Source organism: Cervus elaphus, chromosome 12, assembly GCF_910594005.1.
Source record: "Cervus elaphus chromosome 12, mCerEla1.1, whole genome shotgun sequence".
Taxonomy (NCBI): domain Eukaryota; kingdom Metazoa; phylum Chordata; class Mammalia; order Artiodactyla; family Cervidae; genus Cervus; species Cervus elaphus.
In genome coordinates, this window is record NC_057826.1 from 88,495,776 (window position 1) to 88,520,683 (window position 24,908).

General features: G+C 37.8%; 1 protein-coding gene and 1 non-coding gene across 2 annotated transcripts; one reads left to right on the top strand and one right to left on the bottom strand.

Annotated features, from left to right (window-relative positions):
• Positions 1–368: 368 nt before the first annotated feature.
• PSMC6 (proteasome 26S subunit, ATPase 6) lies at positions 369–24,660 on the top strand. Its single transcript, XM_043920317.1, has 14 exons — positions 369–525; positions 1,506–1,585; positions 1,676–1,715; positions 1,963–2,015; positions 5,019–5,086; positions 5,331–5,445; positions 8,754–8,841; positions 10,154–10,215; positions 10,298–10,421; positions 10,772–10,833; positions 12,269–12,389; positions 12,534–12,614; positions 20,524–20,595; positions 24,153–24,660. The coding sequence occupies exons 1-14, from the start codon at positions 399–401 to the stop codon at positions 24,269–24,271; spliced, it is 1,212 nt and encodes a 403-aa protein (XP_043776252.1). The 5' UTR covers positions 369–398; the 3' UTR covers positions 24,272–24,660.
• LOC122705976 lies at positions 4,452–4,558 on the bottom strand. Its single transcript, XR_006344244.1, has one exon. It is a non-coding gene; the product is annotated as a U6 spliceosomal RNA (small nuclear RNA).
• Positions 24,661–24,908: the final 248 nt, after the last annotated feature.

Consider the following 24,908-nt stretch of genomic DNA (forward strand, 5'->3'; position numbering starts at 1 on the left):
TAACTCCTTCTGTACCTGGAGATACTGGATAGTATTGCGTTATACCAACAAGCTATCTGTGTTACATCGATAAGCCATCATCGCTACTTAGAGAAATATGTATATTCTCTATTTTATTCTCATATTAGTTTATTACAAAGTCTTTAGTGGTTCCAGGACAGCATGACTTAAAAACACCAAGGCTTCTCAGGGAACAGCGCCCTGCTCTACCCAGGCCGACCAGCAGGGGACGGTATAGGTGGAGGTCTCCTTCCGCGGGTTCCGGCGCCCTAGGCGCAGAAATTGGAGAAGTGGAGTGCAGAGGAGGAGCCAACCGGAAGGGGCGGGGTCACCTGGGAACCTGCCCTTCCAGGGAGGCTCTCCTCCCTCGCCCCGCCCCTTCCCCCGCCCGGGCGGCCATGGCCATTCCCGGCATCCCCTATGAGCGACGGCTTCTCATCATGGCGGACCCTAGAGATAAGGCGCTTCAGGACTACCGCAAGAAACTGCTGGAGCACAAAGAGATTGACGGCCGTCTCAAGGAATGTGAGTGCACCTTTCTTAACACATAATGTCGTACCTGGACCCGCTTCTGTCTCTGACAAAGCGGAGGCCTTTTGCCTAGTTCGGCAACCGAGTCCCGGGGATGAGAAGGCCTCGGTCCAGGGACAAGGCGCTTTGTCATTCCGCGCAGAACTTGGGAAGCCGAGCCTTTTCGGGCGTGGAAATGGTCTAGTCTGGTCTAGGTGACAGACAGAACACCCCCAGTTCTGAGATGAACGTGGAAAATGACCCGAGAAAGAGTGGGGAAGAAGTTGGTCAGAGATGTTTCCCAGGTTGAGGTGCAAGGAGTGCAGTGTTGGTGCAGCCCCGGGACCCGGAGCGGGGAAAAGACTTGAGTCAAAGAAGCTCAAGCAAGAGATGAGATTCTGGGGGGGTTGGCTTGTTAGTGGAGTGGAAAGCCGAACATGGGGTTTAAGGGATAAGGCGTATCGGTCAGTAATAGCCCTCTTCGTCTTTACTCGTGTTTTTGAATTGTCCTGCATTAAGTACACACGTTTCCCTTACCTCCTGAACTAAATAAAAGAGTTTTGTATTTTTTCTTAATGCACCGTCACCGACGTAAAGAATGAAAACCTTAACCATAATTCTGTGGAGCTTTATTTAGGTTAAAAAGCCAGAGGATAACAGTCCATGTAGATAGATGAAGTGAGGAGGGTCTAACTCTTATTATTCGGATTTGTAATCTCAGATCCGGAAATGTCAGAAGGTCTGTATCTGTTAAGAATGTTACCTAAAATGTGCTCAAAGAAGTAAGTATTGCCGATCAAGAAAATAAAAATACGTGCTTTCTCTGTAATATTTCGTTTTGAAACATGTCATCTACAAACAGCATTGTTACTTTTGTGTGGTTTGATAGTGAGTAAAAAATAAATGTAAAGTGAAACAGACAAAAATTAAGATTTGGTGGCTTAAACTCGCGAAGATTACTTAATTTTAAAAATGTTCAAATTATATTATTTCAGTAAGGGAACAATTAAAAGAACTTACCAAGCAGTATGAAAAATCTGAAAATGATCTGAAGGCTCTACAAAGTGTTGGGCAGGTAGGTAATGGAGTTTGGGATGTAGAGGGTGATGGTGGTTTATTTTTTTAGCTCTTGGCAAAAAATAATGCTCTCTTTTTTCTTTATTAGATTGTGGGTGAAGTACTTAAGCAGTTAACTGAAGAAAAATGTAAGTGTATTAGATTGTTAGTAAAGAGAAAAAGAGCAGGCTTACCTCCTTTCTGTCACGATCTTTGAATGCTTATTGCTTAAATGATTATAATGAAGGTAGATGATATTCTTGCATAGACTGAGTTTTCTTTCAAGTCTTGTCCTTTGGAAAACAGAAATAAAACTCAGCCTGCCGTCAGTGTGGATATATTTAGTTTTACTTTCTGTGTTTCAATTTGTTTTTTCATTTCTTTTTTCCCCTTTAGTCATTGTTAAAGCTACAAATGGACCGAGATATGTTGTGGGTTGTCGTCGACAGGTAACATTTTATATTTGTATAGTACTTTATAATTGACAAAAGTGCTTTCAAATAAGTTATTTAATTTTCCAGGTGGGCAAGTTAGAAATTATGCCCATAACTCCCAAAGGTGACTTGTTCAGATATAGCTAATTATTAGCAAAGCCTAAACTCAAACCATGGATTTGACTCCTGGTGAACTGAACTGAGAACTCAGTTGTGTCCCACTGTTTGTGACCCCATGGACTATACAGTCTGTGTAATTCTCCAGGCCAGAATACTGGAGTGGGTAGCCTTTTCCCTTCTCCAGGGGGTCTTCCCAACCCAGGGATCAAACCCAGGTCTTCTGCATTGCAAGCAGATTCTTACCAGCTGAGCCATCCTGGTAGTCTACTTTTCTAATTGATTGCATGAGCTCAGTCAGCTCTACACACAGAGAAATCAAAGAGTCTTAGAACTGAAAAATAACTGATTATTTTAATGTCTCTTTTTGAAGAAGACTTGAAAGTATTAAACCTTGTAAATTACACTTTAGACATTCAGAAATATTACTTATCAACTTTACTATAGGTTAAATTGATTTTGTATGAATTGGTTTAGATTAAAATAAGCAAATTAAAAGAATTCCAAGTTTTATTTTGCAGTCAAAAACTGACAAATAGATTTGAATTATTTAGTAACCACGGAAGGCAATTTATGTACTGCTCTATTCTTTAGGAAATGTCTTTAGCAAATTTTTAAAAACTCACTGGAAGAGCTTTCTCTGAGTATTTGTTATATCAGGTTCGGGTTTTAAAACATTGATCCGACATGGCTATAGAATGGAATTTTACCCAGGGACTAAGTTCAGTCTTAAGATTTTGCTTACATATAAGTGGGATGATATTTTCTAAATCAAAATTTTAGATGCCTAATCCCACAAAGGATATTTATGTCCCTTTCAGGACCCTTTGGATGCCAGAAGTAGGCATTTAAAGATATTTCATGATTGTATGAGGGCAGTAGAGCATTTGAAAGCTGAAAAATATTAGAAAGGCCAGAATATATATTGCCTATAGATACAAATGAAATAACTTCTTATTGATCTCTGTTTAAGCTCTTGTTTCAAGTACAGTAGTCCCTCATCGGTGGGGGATATGTTCCAAGATTACCAGTGGATGCCTGAAACCTAGGCATATACCAAACCTATATGTGCTATATTTTTTACTATACATACATAGTTATTATGATAAAGTTTCCATTTATAAATAAGGGAGGGGAAACTACTGTATCTGGGAGATATTTTAGTTTAATCCATTATATTAAACCTAGTATTTAGCTTGCTTCCACTTCAACTTGCTCTGTCTTGTCCAACTCTTTGCAACTCCATGGACTGTTGCCCTCCAGGCTCCTCTGCCCATGAAATTGAGAACACTGGAGTGCGGTGCCATTTCTTCCTCCAGGGGCTCTTCTGACCCAGGGATTGAATCCATGTCTCCTGCATTTGTCTTCTGCATTGGCAGGCAGATTCTTTACCACTGAACCACCAGGGAAGCCTCCCACTTCATTTTAACTGGCACTAAATCCTAAACAAAGCACTCTGCAAAATTCTGTGAAAAGGGTTCAGTAATTTGTGTGATTCTGAAATTGTATTAACAAGCAGTTTTCTAAACTATTGAAAAGTAACTTTTTTTTGAGAAACAGCCTGAGCCTGATTTGAATCTCTGAGGATAGATTTTATCCAATTCTACCCAAATAAGTTACACTGCCTAAATATGCCAATAAATTACTTAGTATGATTCAACTTAACATGAAATATGTTTATCATAGTTTTTGACATGTAGTAAAGGCATGAATGAAGGTTACTGGGATTTTTTTTCTGTTCTTTAGAATTTTAATAAAAAAAAAATCTCTAGAGGGAAACAGTGCATTTCTCCCTTATCTACTGTGATCATGGAGTATATTCTTCTCAAAACCATAGTTTTTATTTATTTATTTATTGTAGTGGTTTTTGCCATACATTGACATGAATCAGCCATGGATTTACATGTGTTCCCCATCCCGATCCCCTCTCCCGCCTCCCTCTCCATCCCATCCCTCAGTCTTCCCAGTGCACCGGCCCTGAGCACTTGTCTCCTGCATCCAACCTGGGCTGGTGATCTGTTTCACACTTGATAGTATACTTATTTCAATGCTGTTCTCTCTGAACATCCCACCCTTGCCTTCTCCCACAGAGTCCCAAAGTCTGTTCTGTACATCTGTGTTTCTTTTTATGTTTTGCATATAGGGTTATCCTTACCATCTTTTTAAATTCCGTATATATATGTGTTAATATACTGTATTGGTCTTTATCTTTCTGGCTTACTTCACTCTGTATAATGGGCTTCAGTTTCATCCATCTCATTAGAACTGATTCAAATAAATTCTTTTTAATGGCTGAGTAATATTCCATAGAGTATATGTACCACATCTTCCTTAAAAAATATGTAATGCTTCACGAATTTGCGTGTCATCCTTGTGCAGGGCCCACGCTAATTTTCTCTGTATCGCTCCAATTTTAGTATATGTGCTGCCGAAGCGAGCACAAACCATAGTTTTTAAAACAAATTTAATGGACGTACTTGTAAGATGGTTTCCTTTCTTTCTTCACAAATGTTCACTAAGGGATTTCTATACATATACTTTGGTACCAGCTTCCAAAGTCACTGTACTACAGTGCCAAAATCAAAATGATGAGCAAAACTATTAAATAGTGAGCCTTTGAAAGTAAAACATTGCAGTCAGTTCCTGCTTCAAAAACAAAGTTGTTGCCTCCTCAAATTTTGTGTATTAGGGGTTTCACATTTCACACTGAGATTGCACAAAAAGGGCACTTTTTTAAGGGGCAGAGGGAGATAACTTTGAATTACTGTGTGTTGTTTATAATCTAATATTAGTGTTCTCTCTGAAGGGTAAAAATGATTATTTGGCTTCTAACTATGCTCTTGTAGACTGTTATTCCCTCTTTCAAATGTTTATGTAACACTTTCTGTTTTATAAAATTAGCTTGACAAAAGTAAGCTGAAGCCAGGAACAAGAGTTGCTTTGGATATGACTACACTAACTATCATGAGGTAGGTTTCTTGTGCTATTTAGTTAACCTTTTATTGTCATAGAGGGAAGATTTTATCCAAAATAGATGCTTCCTGAGATCACTGAATATATTGCCATTTTTCTGGTTTTACTAATTTCAGATTAATTTAAACATGATTTTATAAGATCTCCTACAGGTTCTTGTATAAGCAAATCATTTATACTCTTTGTAGGCTGAGACAAAATACATCTTTTAAAAGAAAAGTACACACTCTATCATTACAGATATTTGCCAAGAGAAGTGGATCCATTGGTTTACAACATGTCTCATGAGGACCCTGGGAATGTTTCTTATTCTGAGATTGGAGGGCTCTCAGAACAGATTCGGGAATTAAGAGAGGTTGGTAGTGTATGCTTTGTTCTCTGAACTTAACCAAGAAATAGTACTGGTTTTAAAATACATGAAGGCCAGCGCTTGTGGTGTCTGGGTCTCTGGAGCCTGGACTGCAGTCTGGGGAGGCTGAGAAGGCAGATGGCAGCGCTCCCAGCTCCCCTCCCTGCCCCACCTCTGTCCTAGGGGCCAGGCTTTACCTGTGTGGTGGTGGGTAGGCTGTCTGTTAAGACGTGTCATGTACATTTGTATCAAAAATAAATAAGTGACCATGAAAAAGAAATGCCTGAAGGAAGAGAGAGGATGTAAAATTACTTTGTCCAAATAATGTTTACTGAATATTATATAAATAGTATTTTTGCTGAGAGAAAAATAGCTCTGAAGCTCTAGCTATAAAAATTACAGGTTTTTGTAATTTGGATATAATTTGGTGTTAGAAAAATCTTGCTCTTTTTTTTGTGACAAAGAAGGGGTAAAAACTAAGAATAATTGATATATACTGAATATATTGAATGATGGATATAATCCAGTACTCATGCCATCTGATACTTTAATTATCTCGTAATTTACTTGGGTTGGAGCACATTTGGATAGTGTGTGAAATGTAGTTTTTCCTACAACCTCGTTATACTATTACCCTTATAATGGAGAAGGCAATGGCAACCCACTCTAGTACTCTTGCCTGGAAAATCCCATGGACAGAGGAGCGTGGTAGGCTACAGTCCATGGGGTCCCAAAGAGTCGGACACGACTGAGCGACTTCAAGTCAAGTTATAATAGAGTAAGTTATCTGTGCCTTACATATTTTGTTAAAGCTGTTTACTGTCATTTAAGAGAAATACTGGCTTTAGGTGGCATAAATGGTGTGCTGCAGTCCATGGGGTCACAGAGTGGGGCACAGCTTAGCGAATGAACAACAGAAGCAATTACGTTCCTAGGTGAAGAATCAAATCAGGATTGCCTTGCTTCACAGTACGGATAGCTTCTTAACAATTTTCTTTTAAGCAGATTACATTGTCCTATTGATTTCATCCTAATTTAGGATGGAAATACTCAGGAATGAATTCGGTTAGTTAGAAAAGCTTACATTATCTGATTTCAGCACTTTAAATTTTCTGGAACTCTTATTAAAGTTGCAGATTCTTAAGCTCTCTGCATGGTTTTGATGTAATGGATTAGCAGTAGAATCCACAGGAATTGGCATTTAAACAAGCATTCTGGGGGACTTGCATTGCTGTCCAGTGGTTAAGACTCTTCTACTCCCCGTGCTGGGACCCTGGGTCCCAGGCCTGGTTGGGAAACAAAGATACCATGTGCCTCATGGTGTGGCCTAAAAAACAAAAATAAGCAAGCATTCCAGATGATTATGAAACCAAGCTTTTTTATTTTTTTTTTAACCATACTTGAGGAAGCACTGGCTTAAACATAAAGCCTTTTATTTTCACTTAGTAGTTAATGAAAGGGCAGAGACAGAACTGGTGCTTCATGAAACAGTGAAATCTTTTACAGTGGTTTGCTGCATTAGCCATAGGAGCAGAATCTCCCTCTTTCTCTCTCTCTCTCTCTCACACACACACACACACACACTCACCACGGACATGCAGTCCCTTTTTGATTGGCAGACAGTTGAGAATATTAATTACACACACACACCATGGACATCTGCAGACAGTTGTGAATATTAATTAAACACACACACACACACACCATGAACATGCAGTCCCCTTTTCCATCTGCAGACAGTTGAGAATATTAATTACATACACATACCATGGACATAGGCAGACAGTTGAGAATAAATTACACACACACACACACTATGGACAACTGCAGACAGTTGAGAATATTAAACATACACACCATGAACAAGCAGTCCCCTTTTCCATCTGCAGACAGTTGAGAATATTAATTGCCCACAATTTTGGTATGTCTTAATCATACCTTATGTGCACAACTATTCAATAAAAGTTTCTCTCTCAAGTTACTGGTAAACAGTGGCAGACTTCATTTTTTTAGGCTCCAGAATCACTGCAGATGGTCACTGCAGCCATGAAATTAAAAGACGTTTGCTCCTTGAAAGAAAAGCTATGACCAACCTAAACTGCCTATTAAAAAGCAGAGACATTATTTTACCAAGAAAGGTCTGTCTGTTCAAAGCTATGGTTTTTCCAGTAGTCATGTATGGATATGAGAGTTAGACTATAAAGAAAGCTGAGTGCTGAAGAATTGATGCTTTTGAACTGTGGTGTTGGAGAAGACTCTTGAGAGTCCCTTGGACTGCAAAGAGATCCAACCAGTCCATCCTAAAGGAAATCAGTCCTGAATATTCATTGGAAGGGCTGAAGCTGAAGCTGAAGCTGACACTCAAATACTTTAGCCACCTAATGTGAAGAACTGACTCACTAGAAAAGACCCTGGTGTTGGGAAAGATTGAAAGTGGGAGAAGAGGATGACAGAGGATGAGATGGTTGGATGGCATCAACAATGCAATGGACTTGAGTTTGAGCAAGCTACAGGAGTTGGTGATGGACAGGGAAGCCTGGCATGCTGCAGTCCATGGGGTCGCAGAAAGTTGGACACAGCTGAGCAACTGAACTGAACTAGAACATTAAGAGCAGAATTTATGGTTTTGTTAAGACTACTATGACAAAATGCCAACCTAAGAAAATTTTAAATAACATTTCTTTTAGTGGAAATTTTATAATAATTTTTGTTATATTCAAATGCAAAAGTGTGGACCTTTTTGGGTTTTTCTGCTTAACTGATTTTTTTGTAGTATAATGTTTTTGTTGATGCATAATTTATATTCAGTGAAATTTTAAATGTACATGTTTTTAAATGTACAGTTCAAGTATGTTTTGACAGGTTATATGCCTGTGCAACCATCACGCCCGCCAAGTGTGTGGTTATTTTAACAAGTGTGCTAAATAAGCAGTACAAATTACCACATGCTTTTTTTAAAAAACGAGTATTTTTATGTATTTATTTGACTGTCCTCATCTTAATTGTAGCATGCAGGATCTAGTTCCCCAGCCCAGTCTTCTGCATTGAGAGTGTGGAGTCTTAGGCACTGGACCACCAGGGAATTTCTGCCACATGCTTTTTAATTAATTTTTAAAATATTTTAAGCTCTTTAGATTTAAGAGATATCTTACATCTGCCTGAAAAAAGACCTCTAATATAAATGGTTTTACATAGCACCAAATTCTGGATCTATTATGAATTATGCGTGTACGTAACAGCTCATACTGTACTTAAAATATTTGAAAGTATGTTAAAATGTTAACTCTTTAAGAAACCTGCAACTTCTTTTCTAGGTAATAGAATTACCTCTTACAAACCCAGAATTATTCCAGCGTGTAGGAATAATACCTCCAAAAGGCTGTTTGTTATATGGACCACCAGGTTGGTATTAAGCTACGTCTATCTCAGTATGAATCAATGAATAAAACAATAAGATGGAAATATTTAATGTCACCATTTCAGCCTTCATTCTGTTCAAAGTAAGGAGGCAACTGGAGATGTGTGTCTAAAATTTTCTTAGGCTTGCTTAGTCTTATGTTTCATAAGTATATATCTTAACATGCTGTGTGATTCTAGCCAGTTGTCCCGTGTGGTTCACAGACCTCTGGGTATCCCAGAGATGCTTTCAGGGCATCTGCCAGGTCAGAACTTACTCTTGTAATACTAAGATGTCAACACATTAAAAAAGGCAGCTAACATCTGTGCTGATGGTGCAAGGCTGCTCATGATGTAGCATGAATCAATTAAGTCAATGGCACAAAATATTACAATAGTCACTGTCTTTGTGGCCACTCAACATGTGCAGTATGAAAAGAGGCCAGTTTCACTTTAAAATGTCCTTGATAAACTTGTAAAAATATGAACTTTTGATCCTCGAATAATGTCTTGTATTTTGTGAGGAAATGGAAAATACTTTAAAATACTTCTGTTGCATTCTTAATATGGTAGATATCTCCAAGAAAACCATTTGTGCAGTTATTCAGTTGTCTGCTAAATTCACTGCTTTTCACAGAGTACCATTTTACTTGAAAGGAAAATTTACAATTAATTATCAGACTGGTTATTGGTAACCTTGCACATATTTTTTAAAAAATGAATGAAGTTAGCCAATCATGTTAAACAACTGACTCCATCTGTAACCATTTATAAAATTGGAACTTTCGCACAAAAATTTGAGTTTTTGAAAACTTTATATCTGGTACTGTGAGCTTGACAACTTTCCAATGTGTTAATACAGGACAGGGTGAGATTGGTTATGGTATTAGCAAATGTGATTTTTAAAATATTGTATATTGGAAAATGCCAGTGTTTAGAAGATTTTAATAATCCACTGAATCAATAGTTCCAAATAGCCAATACTTAATGTTATAGTATCATACCGAAATGTCATATGTAAATATCATAAGTAAAGATTCACTCAGTGTGCAGTATAGACCAATGGATTTTAATGTGTAAGTTTCCATCATAGGCTGTTAGTAAGTAGGGTTTGATATATTTCTAGAGTTATGTATTTGGTTGGCTTAAAATAAAATTAGGATGTTTTGAATCAAATGGAAATTCTATTCAGGACGTAGCCTCCTTTTGCAAAATTTACTATTCAAAGGATTACATTCTTAAAAGCTTTTGAAAATTTATCTTACTTTCCCTCAAATTTACATTGCTTTTCAAAAATTACTTCTTTTTTCATTGCCAGGTACAGGAAAAACACTCTTGGCACGAGCTGTGGCTAGCCAGCTGGATTGCAATTTCTTAAAGGTAAAGGGAAGATTCTTTGTGTAGTTGTTGAAATTAAATTTGAATTGTCTTATGTTTATCTTAATGTTTTTCCTTTAATCAGGTTGTATCTAGTTCTATAGTAGACAAGTACATTGGTGAAAGTGCTCGTTTGATCAGAGAAATGTTTAATTATGCCAGGGACCATCAGCCATGCATCATTTTTATGGATGAAATAGATGCTATTGGTAAGAATAACACTTTTTAAAATTTATTTTAAACTTTTCTTGAAAGTGTTAGGAAAATTTTTTTAAATCTAAAACTTTTCCATCTCTTTTTACCTCTAATTGCAACTTCTGTGAAGTAGCAAGATGAATGTTATTTTTTTAATTCTTAAAGTTTAACCAATCTTAATAAACTTTAACATTGAGAAAATGAGAAACATAACCAAAATCAATTCTAATTTTATCAGTATAATTTTTGTTAATTACTTTTCATCTTAATACTTTAAAACCTAGAACTAACGTTTTCGTATTGTTTTCTTAAATGATGCTTAAAGAGGAAGAGTAACACATAAGTTTCCATATCATTATTTTAGGTGGTCGTCGGTTTTCTGAGGGTACTTCAGCTGATAGAGAGATTCAGAGAACTTTAATGGAGGTAATATTTGGTAAAAGTGGTTTAGAAGAAAGTCAGTATTTATAAAATGAATAAGTATACATTGGATATTTGAAAGTCAAAATATGTTCAATGGTTTAAATGAAGAATGCATTTATGTATGAAATTCGATAATATTGACAGAAATGAGCACTTTTGTCTGGCACAGTCTCTAGTAAGAAAATGAGTCCTAGAAAACAATAGGGATATCCACAAATTTTCATTTGATTTACTGCTCTACTGTTCTGTATTTTGAGCAGACTGACCATTTAAATATTTAAATTGTATATTCTACTTGTGTTGTGAATGTGACTTGTATTAGTTTTATTAAGATATTTTACAAGTGACAAATATATTAAAACTGGTAACAAAGGAGTTGTGATTATGTATTAGGCTATTCTGAAAATTAGTGATACTTTGCTCTATTGTTGACAACAAAAGAAAGCTAAAATTGTTTTGATTATTGAAGATGGATGCTGGGATATTGAAATGTATATTAAAGCTTTTTCCCACTCTAAGTTCTGTGAAAGTGATGGCAAGATTTTAAACACATTTTCCAACTTCTATAAATAGATAGGTAGCATAGGTAACACATTGTCAGTTTCTGTCTCAGTGGGGGTATTTGAAAACTGTTTTTTATAAATTTTTCTGGTCTGCTCAGAAAATACACAGTATTTCAAAATTAGTTGTAGGGTCGTTTAGAAGCCTTGAATTGAGTTATTTTTAAAGCAGCACATGCTAGTTTTATTGATGTAGCTGATATGCTATTTAGTTAACATTTTGGGAATGTTAGACATGTTGACATGAAGAAATAGACATATTGTTAGATTAGCTTTGTTTTAAAGATGTTGTTGAATGCAGTTAGATTTTCCAGCATTTACTCAAGAAAGCTTTAGAAATCGAAGGAAATATGTTAGGTGTCTCAGTATTTCTATGTATAATAGAATTATTTGAAAAGATATTTAATGGATTTGTTATCAGATTTGTAGACAATCATTGTGTCCGGTTATGTTAATGTAAATTTTATATCTGACATACTATAAGCACTTGAAATGTTAGTTATTATTTTTATTTTAAAACTAATTCTATCAAAAAATTTGAACATTGGAAATCAGATCCACATAGTTTAGTTTCATAAGTTTTGCTTAGATGGATGCCTTCAGATTTATTAGACCTAGTCTAATAGAAAGTAGAAAGGTATATATATGTAGAAAGGTATATAGTTAAAAAATCTATCTTGGAACTTTTAGCATGAAAAATATATCCCTTTATGTAAGAAAAAAATATTCCATCAAATGATCATTCTGCACATCATATATCTATCTGTAAGCAATACATTTCATAGCTTTAGGCATATAAAAGTTGTGTCTGAGTTTTTTAATGGTTGGGCTATTTTATAAAATGTACCTTTGATTTATATTCACAAATACATTCTTAGCTACTGAATCAAATGGATGGATTTGATACTCTGCATAGAGTTAAAATGATCATGGCTACCAACAGACCAGATACACTGGATCCTGCTTTGCTTCGTCCAGGCAGATTAGATAGAAAAATACGTGAGTTAAATTTCTTCGCCTGCTGTCCATTTGTCTTTGTCTATGTCTATTTCTCTATCCCAAACCTCCTCCTCATGCCCTACTCTATTTCACAAAGAAAAAACCTGACTGTAATAGAATTTTTTATAATTTTCTTATTTTCAGATATTGATTTACCAAACGAACAAGCAAGGTTAGATATATTGAAAATCCATGCAGGTCCCATTACAAAGCACGGTGAAATAGGTAAGGAAATAGCTTATTTTTTATATATTCACATTTGGTAACCATGAAGCAAAATACTACTCGATATTATCGATAGTCTACCAAATTGAGTTTTAGATTCAAGAAACATGGTGTTCTTGAATTCACCTAATAGTTATTGAGCATCAGCTATATGCTGAATTGTTCTAAGTGCCTAGGATATAGCAATGAACAAAACAGACAAGTTCCTGCCTTCATATAACTTGTTAGCAGAGACAGGTGAAGTGAGTAAAATATTCAGTTGACTCTTGAGCAACATGGGATTGAACTGTGTGTATCGGCTTATATGGGGATCTTTTTCTTTAGTAAATGCTGAAGTACTACCTGACTGACTGTGGTTGAATACACAGATGCAGAATTATGGATATGGAAGGCTGACTATAAGTTATGCACAGATTTTCGATTACTCAGAGAGCTGATGCCTATATCTTTTGTGTTCTTCAGAGTCAACAGTCTAGTATATTCAGTTCAGTTCACTTCAGTCGATCAGTCATGTCCGACTCTTTGCGAGCCCGTGGACTGTAGCACGCCAGGCTTCCTTGTCTATCACGAACTCCCGTAGCTTACTCAAACTCATGTCCATCAAGTCAGTGAAGCCATCTAACCATCTCATCCTCTGTCGTCCCCTTCTCCTTCCACCTTCGTTCTTTCCCAGCATCAGGGTCTTTTCTAGTGAGTCAGTTCTTCTCATCAGGTGACCAAAGTATTCGAGTGTCAGCTTTAGCTTCAGTCCTTCCAATGAATATTCAGGACTGATTTCCTTTAGGATGGACAGGTTGGATCTCCTTGCAGTCCAAGGGACTCTCAATTGAGAGTCTTCTCCAGCACCACAGTTCAAAAGCATCAATTCTTCAGCACTCAGCTTTCTTTATAGTCTAACTCTCATATCCATACATGACTACTGGAAAAACCATAGCTTTGAACAGACAGACCTTTCTTGGTAAAGTAATGTCTCTGCTTTTTAATACACTATTTAGGTTGGTCATAGCTTTTCTTCCAAGGAGCAAGCGTCTTAATTTCATGGCTGCAGTGACCATCTGCAGTGATTTTGGAGCCCCCCAAAATAAAATCTCTCACTGTTTCCACTGTTTCCACATCCATTTGCCATGAAGTGATGGGACCAGATGCCATAATTTTAGTTTTTTGAATGGTGAGTTTTAAGCCAACTTTTTCACTCTCCTCTTTCACTTTCATCAAGAGGCCATTTAGTTTTTCTTCACTTTTCTGCCATAAGATTGGTGCCATCTGCATATCTGAGGTTATTGATAATTCTCCTGCCAATCTTGATTCCAGCTTGTGCTTCATTGAGCCTGGCATTTCGCCTGATGCACTCTGCATACAAGTTAAATAAGCAGGGTGACAGTATACAGCCTTGATGTATTCCTTTCCTGATTTGGAAGCAGTCTGTTGTTCCATGTCCAGTTCTAACTGTTACTTCTTGACCTGCATACAGATTTCTCAGGAGGCAGGTCAGGTGGTCTGGTATTCCTGTCTCTTGAAGAATTTTACACAGTATGTTGTAATCCACAGAGTCAAAGGCTTTAGCAAAGCCAATAAAGCAGAAATAGGTGTCTTTCTGGAACTCTCTTGCTTTCTCGATGATCCAATGGATATTAGCAATTTGATCTCTGGTTCCTCTGCCTTTTCTAAATCCAGCTTGAACATCTGGAAGTTCTCGGGTCACGTACTATTGAAGCTTGGCTTGGTGAATTTTGAGCATTATTTTGCTAGTGTGTGAGATGAGTGCAATTGTGTGGTAGTTTGAACATTCTTTGGCATTGCCTTTCTTTGGGATTGGAATGAAAACTGACCTTTTCCAGTCCTGTGGTCACTGCTGCATTTTCCAGATTTGCTGGCATATTGAGTGTAGCACTTTCACAGCATCATCTTTTAGGATTTGAAGTAGCTCAGCTGGAATTCCATCACCTCCACTAGCTTTGTTCTTAGTTACGCTTTCTAAGGCCCTCTTGACTTCACATTTTAGGATGTCTGACTTTAGGTGAGTGAGCACACCATCGTGGTTATCTGGGTCATGAAGGTCTTTTTTGTATAGTTCTTCTGTGTATTCTTGCTTCCTCTTCTTAGTATCTTCTGCTTCTGTTAGGGCCACACCATTTCTGTCCTTTATTGTGCTCATCTTTGCATGAAAATGTTCCCTTGGTATCTAATTTTCTTGAAGAGGTCACTGTCTTTCCCATTCTATTGTTTTCCTCTATTTCTTTGCATTGATCACTGAGGAAGGCTTTCTTATCGCCTTGTTTTTCTTTGGGACTCTGCATTCAAATGGGTGTATCTTTCCTTTTCTCCTTTGCCTTTAGCTTTTCTTCTTTTCTCAGCTATTTCTAAAGCCTCCTGAGACAACCATTTTGCCTTTTCGCATTTCTTTTTCTTAGGAATGGTCTTGATCACTGCCTCCTATACAGTGTCACGAACCTCTGTCCATAGTTCTTCAGGTACTCTGTCTATCAGATATAATCCCTTGAATCTATTTGTCACTTTCACTTTATAATGGTATGATTTGGTCATACCTGAATGGTCTGGTGTTTTTCTCTACCTTCTTCAATTTAAGTCTGAATTTGGCACTAAGGCGGTCATGACCTGGGCCATGGTCAGTTCTGGGTCTTGTTTTTGCTGACTGTGTAGAGCTTCTCTATCTTTCGCTGCAAAGGATATAATCAATCTGATTTCAGTATTGACCCTCTGGTGTTGTCCATGTGTAGAATCTTCTCTTGTGTTGTTGGAAGAGGGTGTTTTCTAAGACCAGTGTTTTCTCTTGGCAAAACTCTGTTAGCCTTTGCCCTGTTGCATTTTGTAATCCAAGGCCAAATTTGCCTTTTATTCCAGGTATCTCTTGACTTCCTACTTTTGCATTCCAGTCTCCTATAATGAAAAGGACGTCTCTTTTGGTGTTAATTCCAGAAGATCTTGAAGGTTTTCATAGAACCATTCAACTTCAGCTTCTTCAGCATTACTGGTCTGGGCATAGACTTGGATTACTGTGATATTGAATGGTTTGCCTTGCAAACAAAAAGAGATCATTCTGTTGTCTTTGAGATTGCGCCCAAGTACTGCATTTTGCACTCTTTTGTTGACTATGAGGGCTACTCCATTTCTTATAAGGGATTTTTGCCCACAGTAGTAGATAGAATAGTCATCTGAGTTAAATTCACCCATTCCAGTCCATTTTAGTTCACTGATTCCTCAAATGTCAATGTTCACTCTTGCCATCTCATGTTTGACCACTTCCAGTTTGCCTTGATTCGTAGACCTAACATTCCAGGTTCCTATGCAGTATTGCTCTTTACAACATAGGACTTTACTTCCATCACCAGTCACATCCACAACTGGGTGTATTGTTTTTTCTTTGGCTCCGTCTCTTCATTCTTTCTGGAGTTATTTCTCCACTGATCTCCGGTAGCATACTGGGCACCTACCCACCTGGGGAATTCATCTTTCAATGTCTTATCTTTTTGCCTTTTCATACTGTTCATGGGCTTCCCTTCTCCAGTGGACCGTGTTTTGTTGGAACTCTTCACCATGACCCGTCCATCTTAGGTGGCCCTACACTGCCTGGGTCATAGTTTCCTTGATATAGACAAGGCTGTGGTCCAGATCAGTTTGGTTAGTTTTCTTTGTGGTTTTCATTCTGTTGCCCTCTGATGGATAAGGACAAAAGGCTTATGGAAACTTCCTGATGGCAGAGACTGACTGAGGGGGAAACTGGTTCTTGTTCTGATGGGTGGGACAAGCCCTGGGACAATGCTCAGTAAATCTTTAATCCAATTTTCTATTGATGGGCTGTGTTCCCTCCCTACCATTTGCCCTGAGGGCAAACTATGGTGGAGGTAATGAAGATAGTGGTGACTTCCTTCAAAAGGTCCCATGAACGCAATGCTGCACTCGGTGTCCCTGACCCCGCAGCAGACACCACAGACCCACGCCTCCGCCAGAGACTCCTGGACACTCACGGGCAAGTCTGGGTCAGTTTCTTGTTGGGTCACTGCTCCTTTCTCTTGGGTCCTGGTGCACACAAGGTTTTGTTTGTGCCCTCCAAGAGTCTGTTTCCCCAGTTCTACATAAGTTCTGGTGGCTCTATGGTGGATTAATGGTGACCTCCAAGAAGGTTTATGGCATACCCAGATCTGCTGCACTCAGAGCCCCTGTCCTTGCGGCAGGCCACTGCTGACCCATACCTCCACAGGAGACACTCAGACACTATTCTGGCTCAATCTCTGTGGGGTCTCTGGGTCCTGGTGCACACAAGGTGTGTTTGATCCCTCCAAGTGTCTCTGGTTGGTATGGGATTTGATTCTAAACATGATTTTGCCCCTCCTAACCCTTATGGCAGAAAGTGAAGATGAACTAAAAAGCCTCTTGATGAAAGTGAAAGAGGAGAGTGAAAAAGTTGGCTTAAAGCTTAACATTCAGAAAACTAAGATCATGGCATCTGGTCCCATCACTTCATGGGAAATAGATGGGGAAACAGTGGAAACAGTGTCAGACTTTATTTTTCTGGGCTCCAAAATCACTGCAGATGGTGACTGCAGCCATGAAATTAAAAGACACTTACTCCTTGGAAGGAAAGTTAAAATCAACCTAGATAGCATATTAAAAAGCAGAGACATTACTTTGCCAACAAAGGTCTGTCTAGTCAAGGCAGTGGTTTTTCCAGTAGTCATGTATGGATGTGAGAGTTGGACTATAAAGAAAGCTGAGTGCCGAAAAATTGATGCTTTTGAACTGTGGTGTTGGAGAAGACTCTTGAGAGTCCCTTGGACTGCAAGGAGATCCAACCAGTCCATCCTCAAGGAGATCAGTCCTGAGTGTTCATTGGAAGGACTGATGCTGAAGCTGAAACTCCAGTACTTTGGCTACCTCATGGGAAGAGTTGACTCATTGGAAAAGATCCCGATGCTGGGAGGGATTGGGGGCAGGAGGAGAAGGGGATGGCAGAGGATGAAATGGCTGGATGGCATCACCGACTCAATGGACATGGGTTTGAGTAAACTCCGGGAGTTGGTGATGGACAGGGAGGCCTGGCGTGCTGCGATTCATGGGGTCACAAAGAGTTGGACATGACTGAGTGACTGAACTGAACTGAACCATCTTGCTAGGGCTTCTCCTTTGCCCTTGGATGTGGGGTGTCTTTTTGGTGGGAACCAGCATTCGCCTGTCAACATTTGTTCAGCAGTGAGTTGTAATTTTGGAGTTCTTGCAGAAGATGAGTGCATGTCCTTCTACTTCGCCATCTTGACTTGCCTAATACATAGTTATTGGATGATGATAAGTACTATGGAGAAAAATAAAGCACGAAAAGGGGAATAGGTAATGCCAGGAGCAGGTATGAACATGTATACATTTTTGAATGGAGGTAGGGAGGGGGAAGCACAAGGAAGGCTTTACGAAAGTGATTTTTAAGTAGTGACCTAGAAGGATATTTGGGGAAAGATCATGCAGAAGGATCAGCAAGTAAGAAGACCTTGAAGTAGGTGCATTCCTGGAACACTCCAGGACCAGCATTGAGATCCAGATGTCTGGCAGAGTCACTGGGACAGTAGCACGTGAAGTGGGCTTCTCTGGTGGCTCAGCAAGAAAGAATCTGCCTACTATGCAGCAGAGGTGGGTTTGGTCCCTGGGTTGGGGAGATTCCCCTGGAGGAGGGCGTGGCAACCCACTCCAGTGTTCTTGCCTGGGAAATCCCATGGACAGAGGAGCCTGATGGGCTACAGTCCTTAAGGTTGCAAAGAGTTGGTCACAACTGAAATGACTTTGTAGCAGCAGCAAGTGAAATAAATCATAGAAGTAATGGGAATCAGGTTGTGTAGAGCCTTATTGAGGCCACTGAGTAGGAACCTTGGCTTTTGTTTTTATTGGTATGGATGCCATTGGAGGATTGTGAGCAGAGGAATGATATGACCTTTTTATTATTTAACCTTCTATTGCAGAAAGTTGGAAATAACATAAAAGTAGAGATGAGTATCATTTTATCCAGTATTAATTCCCCAGCTTCAGTAATTAACTCTTGGCCAATCTTGTTTCATCTGTAATCTTTCCTACCTTTTACTTTCCCTCTGGATTTTTAAGTTCCAGGCATATCATTTGTAAATTTTTCAAAATTCACTTATGTTAAATAAGATCATTCTGGCTGCAACTAGAGGGACAAGGATAGAAACGAGGATCAATAAGGAGGTTATTTCAGTAATGCAGGCAAAAGATGATGGTGGCTTGGTCTAAGGAGGTAGCAGAATCTTTTGTACTAATGTGATTCTGGACATGCTTTTATTTTTATTTTTATTTTTTTTCTTTTCTTTTTTCCATGGACATGCTTTTAAAATAGAGGTCATAGGACTTGCTAAGGAATCAGATGTAGGGTGTGAGCTAAAGAGAAAACCAGGAATGACATAGGTTTTTGACTCATGCAACTGGACAAATGGAATTGCCATCAATTAAATTTGAGGTAAGACTGGAAAGATTAAGTTTTAGAGGGAGAATGAAAAATTTGATTCTGGCAATATTTAATTTGAGATGCCAGTTAGATAACCAAATAAAGATGTTGATTAGTATTTCTTGGTGCATCAGTAGTTCATTGGAGAGGTCTGTGCTGGAGCCATAAACATGGGTAATGTCAGCATAAAAATGGTTCTAGGGAAGTGACCATGGATATAGAAGGGTTTTTTAAAGCTGAGCTAATTCCAGCATTAAGAAATTGAGAGGAAAAACCATCAAAGGAGACTGAGAAAGGATAGTTACAGAGGTAGGAATTAACCAGGAGCTGGTGGTATCCTGGAAGATAAATGAAGAAATTATTTTAAGGAGGGATTAATTTCCTGTCAGATGCTGACAGTGGGCATGATGGTAAGAGTTCTGAGATTGGATTTACTACGTGAGGATCATTGGTGAGCTCATGAAAAGAAATTTCTTTAGAGTGGTAGGAGTGAGAGCCTTGTGCCGATTGGTGTCAGAGAGATGAAACCATGAGGCATTGAGTTTAGATGCTTCTTTTAGGAGTTCTTTAGCAAAGGGGAGAAAACATGGAGGTGCAGCAGAAATGGAGATTAGGAATTGGGGGAGTTTTCTTTAAAGTGGAGGAATTTACAACACTTTTTTTTTTTTATGCTGATGGTAATGATCTAGGAGAGAGAGATAAGTGAAGACTAATTGATGAATTCTCTGTGTGATTTCAGATAGAGATTCACATATTCTAGATTGCCTGACACGGGTGCCTTATCACAGATTTTCACATTGTAGTAGCCTTTGCTGTCTTTCTTCTTATCCTTCATCAAGTCTATAATTGCTTACCCTAATCAGCAGCTCTTCAAGTCTGTCATGTGGACAGAAAGGTCACATAGCTATTATTATTATCATTGATCTCACCACTTGGAGCTTTCACAGAAACCAGAAAACCTAGCCAGTATTCACGCTAGCATTTAAAATTGTGCGTGATAAAATGATGTCTGATGACTTATTTTTGGTGTATTTTGTATTTGTTTTAATGATTAAATTCCATTGAGGTTACAGTTGGTTTTGAATGTTCTAGATTTGTTCAAATTAGATACTTGGTTACAGTTTGAGTCATAACTTGACAGATACCTGAAGTTCACATGTGTTTAATTGTGTCTGTGTGTAGAAACAGGTTAAGATGCTTTCAGATCTTGATTGTTTCTTGGTTTTAGAGTTTTAGAATTATGTTTATTTCTGCTTGGTGCTGGTTTACTTAACAGAAGTATTGCTTTTAGTTGTTGATATTGTGGAATATTGACACAGATGATGCCTAGCTGACTTATTTCAAAGCAAGCTCTTAAGTTAAATTTTCTATATGGTCATAAATCAAGTAAATGTCTACTGTAACTAATTTTTTTTACAACTAATTTCCAGTATTTTTCTTAAACAGATTATGAAGCAATTGTGAAGCTTTCAGATGGCTTTAATGGAGCAGACCTAAGAAATGTTTGCACTGAAGCAGGTAAGGATTTAAAGTACAGTTTTTACTCTTGATTTTTATTTGTTTAATTTGCTAAAAATGTGCCTGGGTTTGTTCAAATGCAGAGCCTGGACTTTGCAAGGTTTTGAGTGTTTGTTATTTTCTGGGAAATTGATTCCAAGAAGTAGGAGAGAACAGGGCAAGTGAGATAGGGAGAGGGAAAGCTGTTACAAGGGCACATCGCTGAAGTAACTGTTGTAGGCGGGAGGTGTTAGATTCTGATGAAGCTTCAGAGAAACGTACAGAATTCTTTCCAGGATTGTCTGGCTGAAATACGGGAGACCAGAGCATTTATTTACCAGCTCTTATCCTCTGTTCCTCCATGGGACGAGATCCCCTTGGGAAAGTTAACTTCTTGGCACTTACAAATGCCTCTGGGTAGGGTACGGAAAGACATGCATGTGATAGCATGCTGTCCTTCTGGAGTAAGTCTGAGACCATACGGAACTATCTGCCACACCTGTGGTAGAAATCCAACCCGGCCGGCACTGGAGGTATCTGCTGCAAAATGGTTGACAAGCCTCCTGATACTAGTCAGCCAGTAGTTAAATTTGAAAGATTGATTTATGAGTGTTGTGTTCATGCAACTTGTGAAAATGTAGTAGTTTTTTAGTGTAATTTTCTCTGCGAATTGTGTGATTTTTATTTCTGGTACCAAGTGGCTTTAAAACCCAAAGAGTCACTTAGATTTGTCCTCCACACAAAATTTTTAAATTAAAAACAATATCTGCAGTAGATTTTAGACTTTAATTGGTTTCATATGAACAGTTTTTTAAGTATTACAATATGTGATTTCCTCTTGTTTTCATTTACCTTTAGCCTTACTTTTAACGTTTCTTGTAAATTCACCAGTGTTTAAAGAGGCTGCTCAGACAGGCTCCTCCATAGGAGTATCTTCATGGGTATACTGTGACTTAGTATCTGGATCAAAATCTGCAGGTCCAGAAACTCAGTAGAAGTCACAGTAAATCATGCTCACAAAGACTTATTAATAAGCAAAAATATTGAGGTAAACTCAGTAACCTGAACTAAAAGCAAAGCAAAGTGAAGTCGCTCAGTCGAGTCCGACTCTTGGAACCCCATGGACTCTAGCCTACCAGGCTCCTCCGTCCATGGAATTTTCCAGGCAAGAGTACTGGAGTGGGTTATCATTTCCTTCTCCAGGGTATCTTCCCAACCCAGGGATCGAACCTGGCTGGGTCTCCCACATTGCTGGCAGACACTTTACCAACTGAGCCATTAGGGAAGCCCACAACTTAACTTACGATATTCTCCTTTCAAAATCTACATTGGACCAAATTATTAGAAGATTATTTTGGTGACACTGAAATCCAAACAAAAGTAGCATCATAATCTTAAAAGCTGATTCCATTAAGTTATATTCTTTTTCCCACATTTTTTATACTTTATTTTTAGCTGTTTCCCAATAAAGAATTGTAACTTGTGTGTGGATTAAAATTTAAGCTTTTTAGGCTTCTCATCTGGAGACATACTGAATTTCTTTGGTTTTCTTTTTCAGCTTCAAGCTTTTTTTGTTAACGTATCTTTCTGTGAGTTAAAATGTATTTAATTCAGTTCTAGTTGTCTTTTTCCATTCAAATCTTTCTTTTTGATTTCTGAGATTATTTTTCTTTTTGGATTAGAATGTATCTCAGATTCACTCATTCACTAAAAATGATTTGGAAACAGTAATATGCACAAGGTTTGGAAAATTAGCTTGCCTAATTTAATTACAGCCTTCTAAACAGGTTTTAAAACTTCACTATTAAAAAAACTAGTCATTTCCATTCACCTAATTTCTGAGGATAGCCCAGAATAACTATTGCCAAGATTCCTTATATAGAAATCTTTAAAGGGAAGACCGGAAGCAACCCTTGAAATTTTCTATTGCAACCCAGTCATTTCGTGTTAGTGAAAATTCAGTATAAGCAGATCCTCAGTGAAAATAATAGTAGGATTCATTTATTTAGTAGATAATTTTATCTTACCAGTTTTAACTTATCATGAAATTAGGATTGTCTAAAAATCTTGGACCTACATCCATGACACAATTAATGTTTTTTAAAAACACAAACCTTTACCTCCTTGTCAAGTAGTATTTGACAAGTAACTTGTCAAAAATTTGAAAGCAAAAATTGAATTGTGGTATTTGAATATGAAAGTCATATTATCAATTTGTACATGAAAAAAGGTAAATTTTCTTACATGAATAATGCCATTGGTTTTGTAAAACCCACTATTGACTTTCTTTAATTCTTATTCTCTAAGCTTTTGATTATTAACAAGGAAAAGCTATCAAAATTACTGGAGTTGTTTTGTGTTTTCCCAAACCATAGATTGGAGAAGGCAATGGCAACCCACTCTAGTACTCTTGCCTGGAAAATCCCATAGACCCAGGAGCCTGGTAGGCTACAGTCCATGGGGTCTTGAAGAGTTGGACACAACTGAGTGACTTCACTTTCACTTTTCATTTCATGCATTGAAGAAGGAAATGGCAACCCACTCCAGTATTCTTGCCTGGAAAAATCCCAGAAACAGAGGAGCCTGGTGGGCTGCCATCTGTGGGGTCGTACAGAGTCGGACACGACTGATGCGACTTAGCAGCAGCCGCTGCAAACCATACATGCGCTCCCTCCTTCCAGGGGATTGCTGCATGTAGAGTTAAGAAAGAGCTGCCTACAATGTGTATGTATTGTTGATAGTTGGGTTTTGTTTTTTGGCTTCCATGGTGGCTCAGAAAGTAAAGCATCTGTCTGCAATGCAGGAGACCTGGGTTTGATCCCTGGGTTGGGAAGATCCCCTGGAGAAGGCAATGGCACCCCACTCCAGTACTCTTGCCTGGAAAATCCCATGGACGGAGGACCCTGGTAGGCTACAGTCCATGGGGTCGCAAAGAGTTGGACTTGACTGAGCGACATCACTTTTACTTTCACTTTTCTTTGTTTTTTCAAGATGCCATTGGATACAGGGACTGTATGAGCTGGAGTTAAGGTTCCAGATAATTGTCTCATTGTTTCCTAATTTTTGGTTTGGAAAATAATGCTCACTGTAGCTATGGAAATTAGTTGAACAGTGGTAGTGGTTTTTAACAAATTGGAACTGATTGCTGAGAAGTAGTACATCTGGGTTCCTTCACATTTATTCCATAGAAAAATATTACATTATTTACTTTAAAGTTTTTTTAATTGAGATGTAGTTTTAATTGATATATAAACTAAATTGACAGTTTCATGGGTACAACATAATAATTCAGTATTTGTAGATATGAAATGACAACCACAGAAAGTCTAGTTAACATTCCATCATCACACATAGAAAAATATTTTTCTTGTGATCTACTCTTAGCAACTTTCAAATATAAAATGCAGTGTTAATAAGTATAGTCACCATGCTGTACATTACATCCTCAGGACTGACTTTTTTAAGTGGAAGTTTGTACCTTTTGACCACCTTCACCCATTTCACTTACCCTTCTTTGTTATTTTATAATAAATAATCACATATTAAATATAGCAGTCATGTTGCTTTATTTTCCACAGGTATGTTTGCAATTCGTGCTGATCATGATTTTGTAGTACAGGAAGACTTCATGAAAGCAGTCAGGAAAGTGGCTGATTCTAAGAAGCTAGAGTCTAAATTGGACTACAAACCTGTGTAATTTACTGTAAGGTTTTTGATGGCTGCATGACATCTCTTGGCTTAATTTAAAAAAAGTTAAGGAAAATTATGTATGTATTGGCAATGATCTCATTAATATCATATGAATAAAAATGTGTATGAATAACATTGTAAAAATTAGTAATTCAGTAATTCTGCTTTTAAGAAGTACAGAGGAAATTTGTATGTTTGTTAATGTTGCATTTATTGCAGCAGAAGTCAGAAGAGTATGTTGAAGCTTTTTGTATTTGCTGTATGAGTATTTTGTAAAACCTTGAAAATGGTTTGAGATAGTAGTACCAGGGAGCATTTCTTATGACTTATTTTATATCACTTGTTTTCCTCATCCTAAAAAGTTTAATAAAATCTGTTTAATTCAGTTCTTCTACAGATACTCTTGTCTTTTATAAGACTACATCTACTATGGTCTATTAGGTTCTTTAGTAAGTATAATAAACTAATAACCAAGATGAAGTTTTATTTAGATCGTAGATTTTTGAATTTTAAAACACTACCTACACTCAGTGTTTGAGACCATTTTATTATATGTAACAGATGTGTGTGTGTGTGTGACAGAGAGAGAGAGAGAGTCTATAGTCTATATCTGTATATTCCTCCTTCCAGAAAGTCTTTATTTA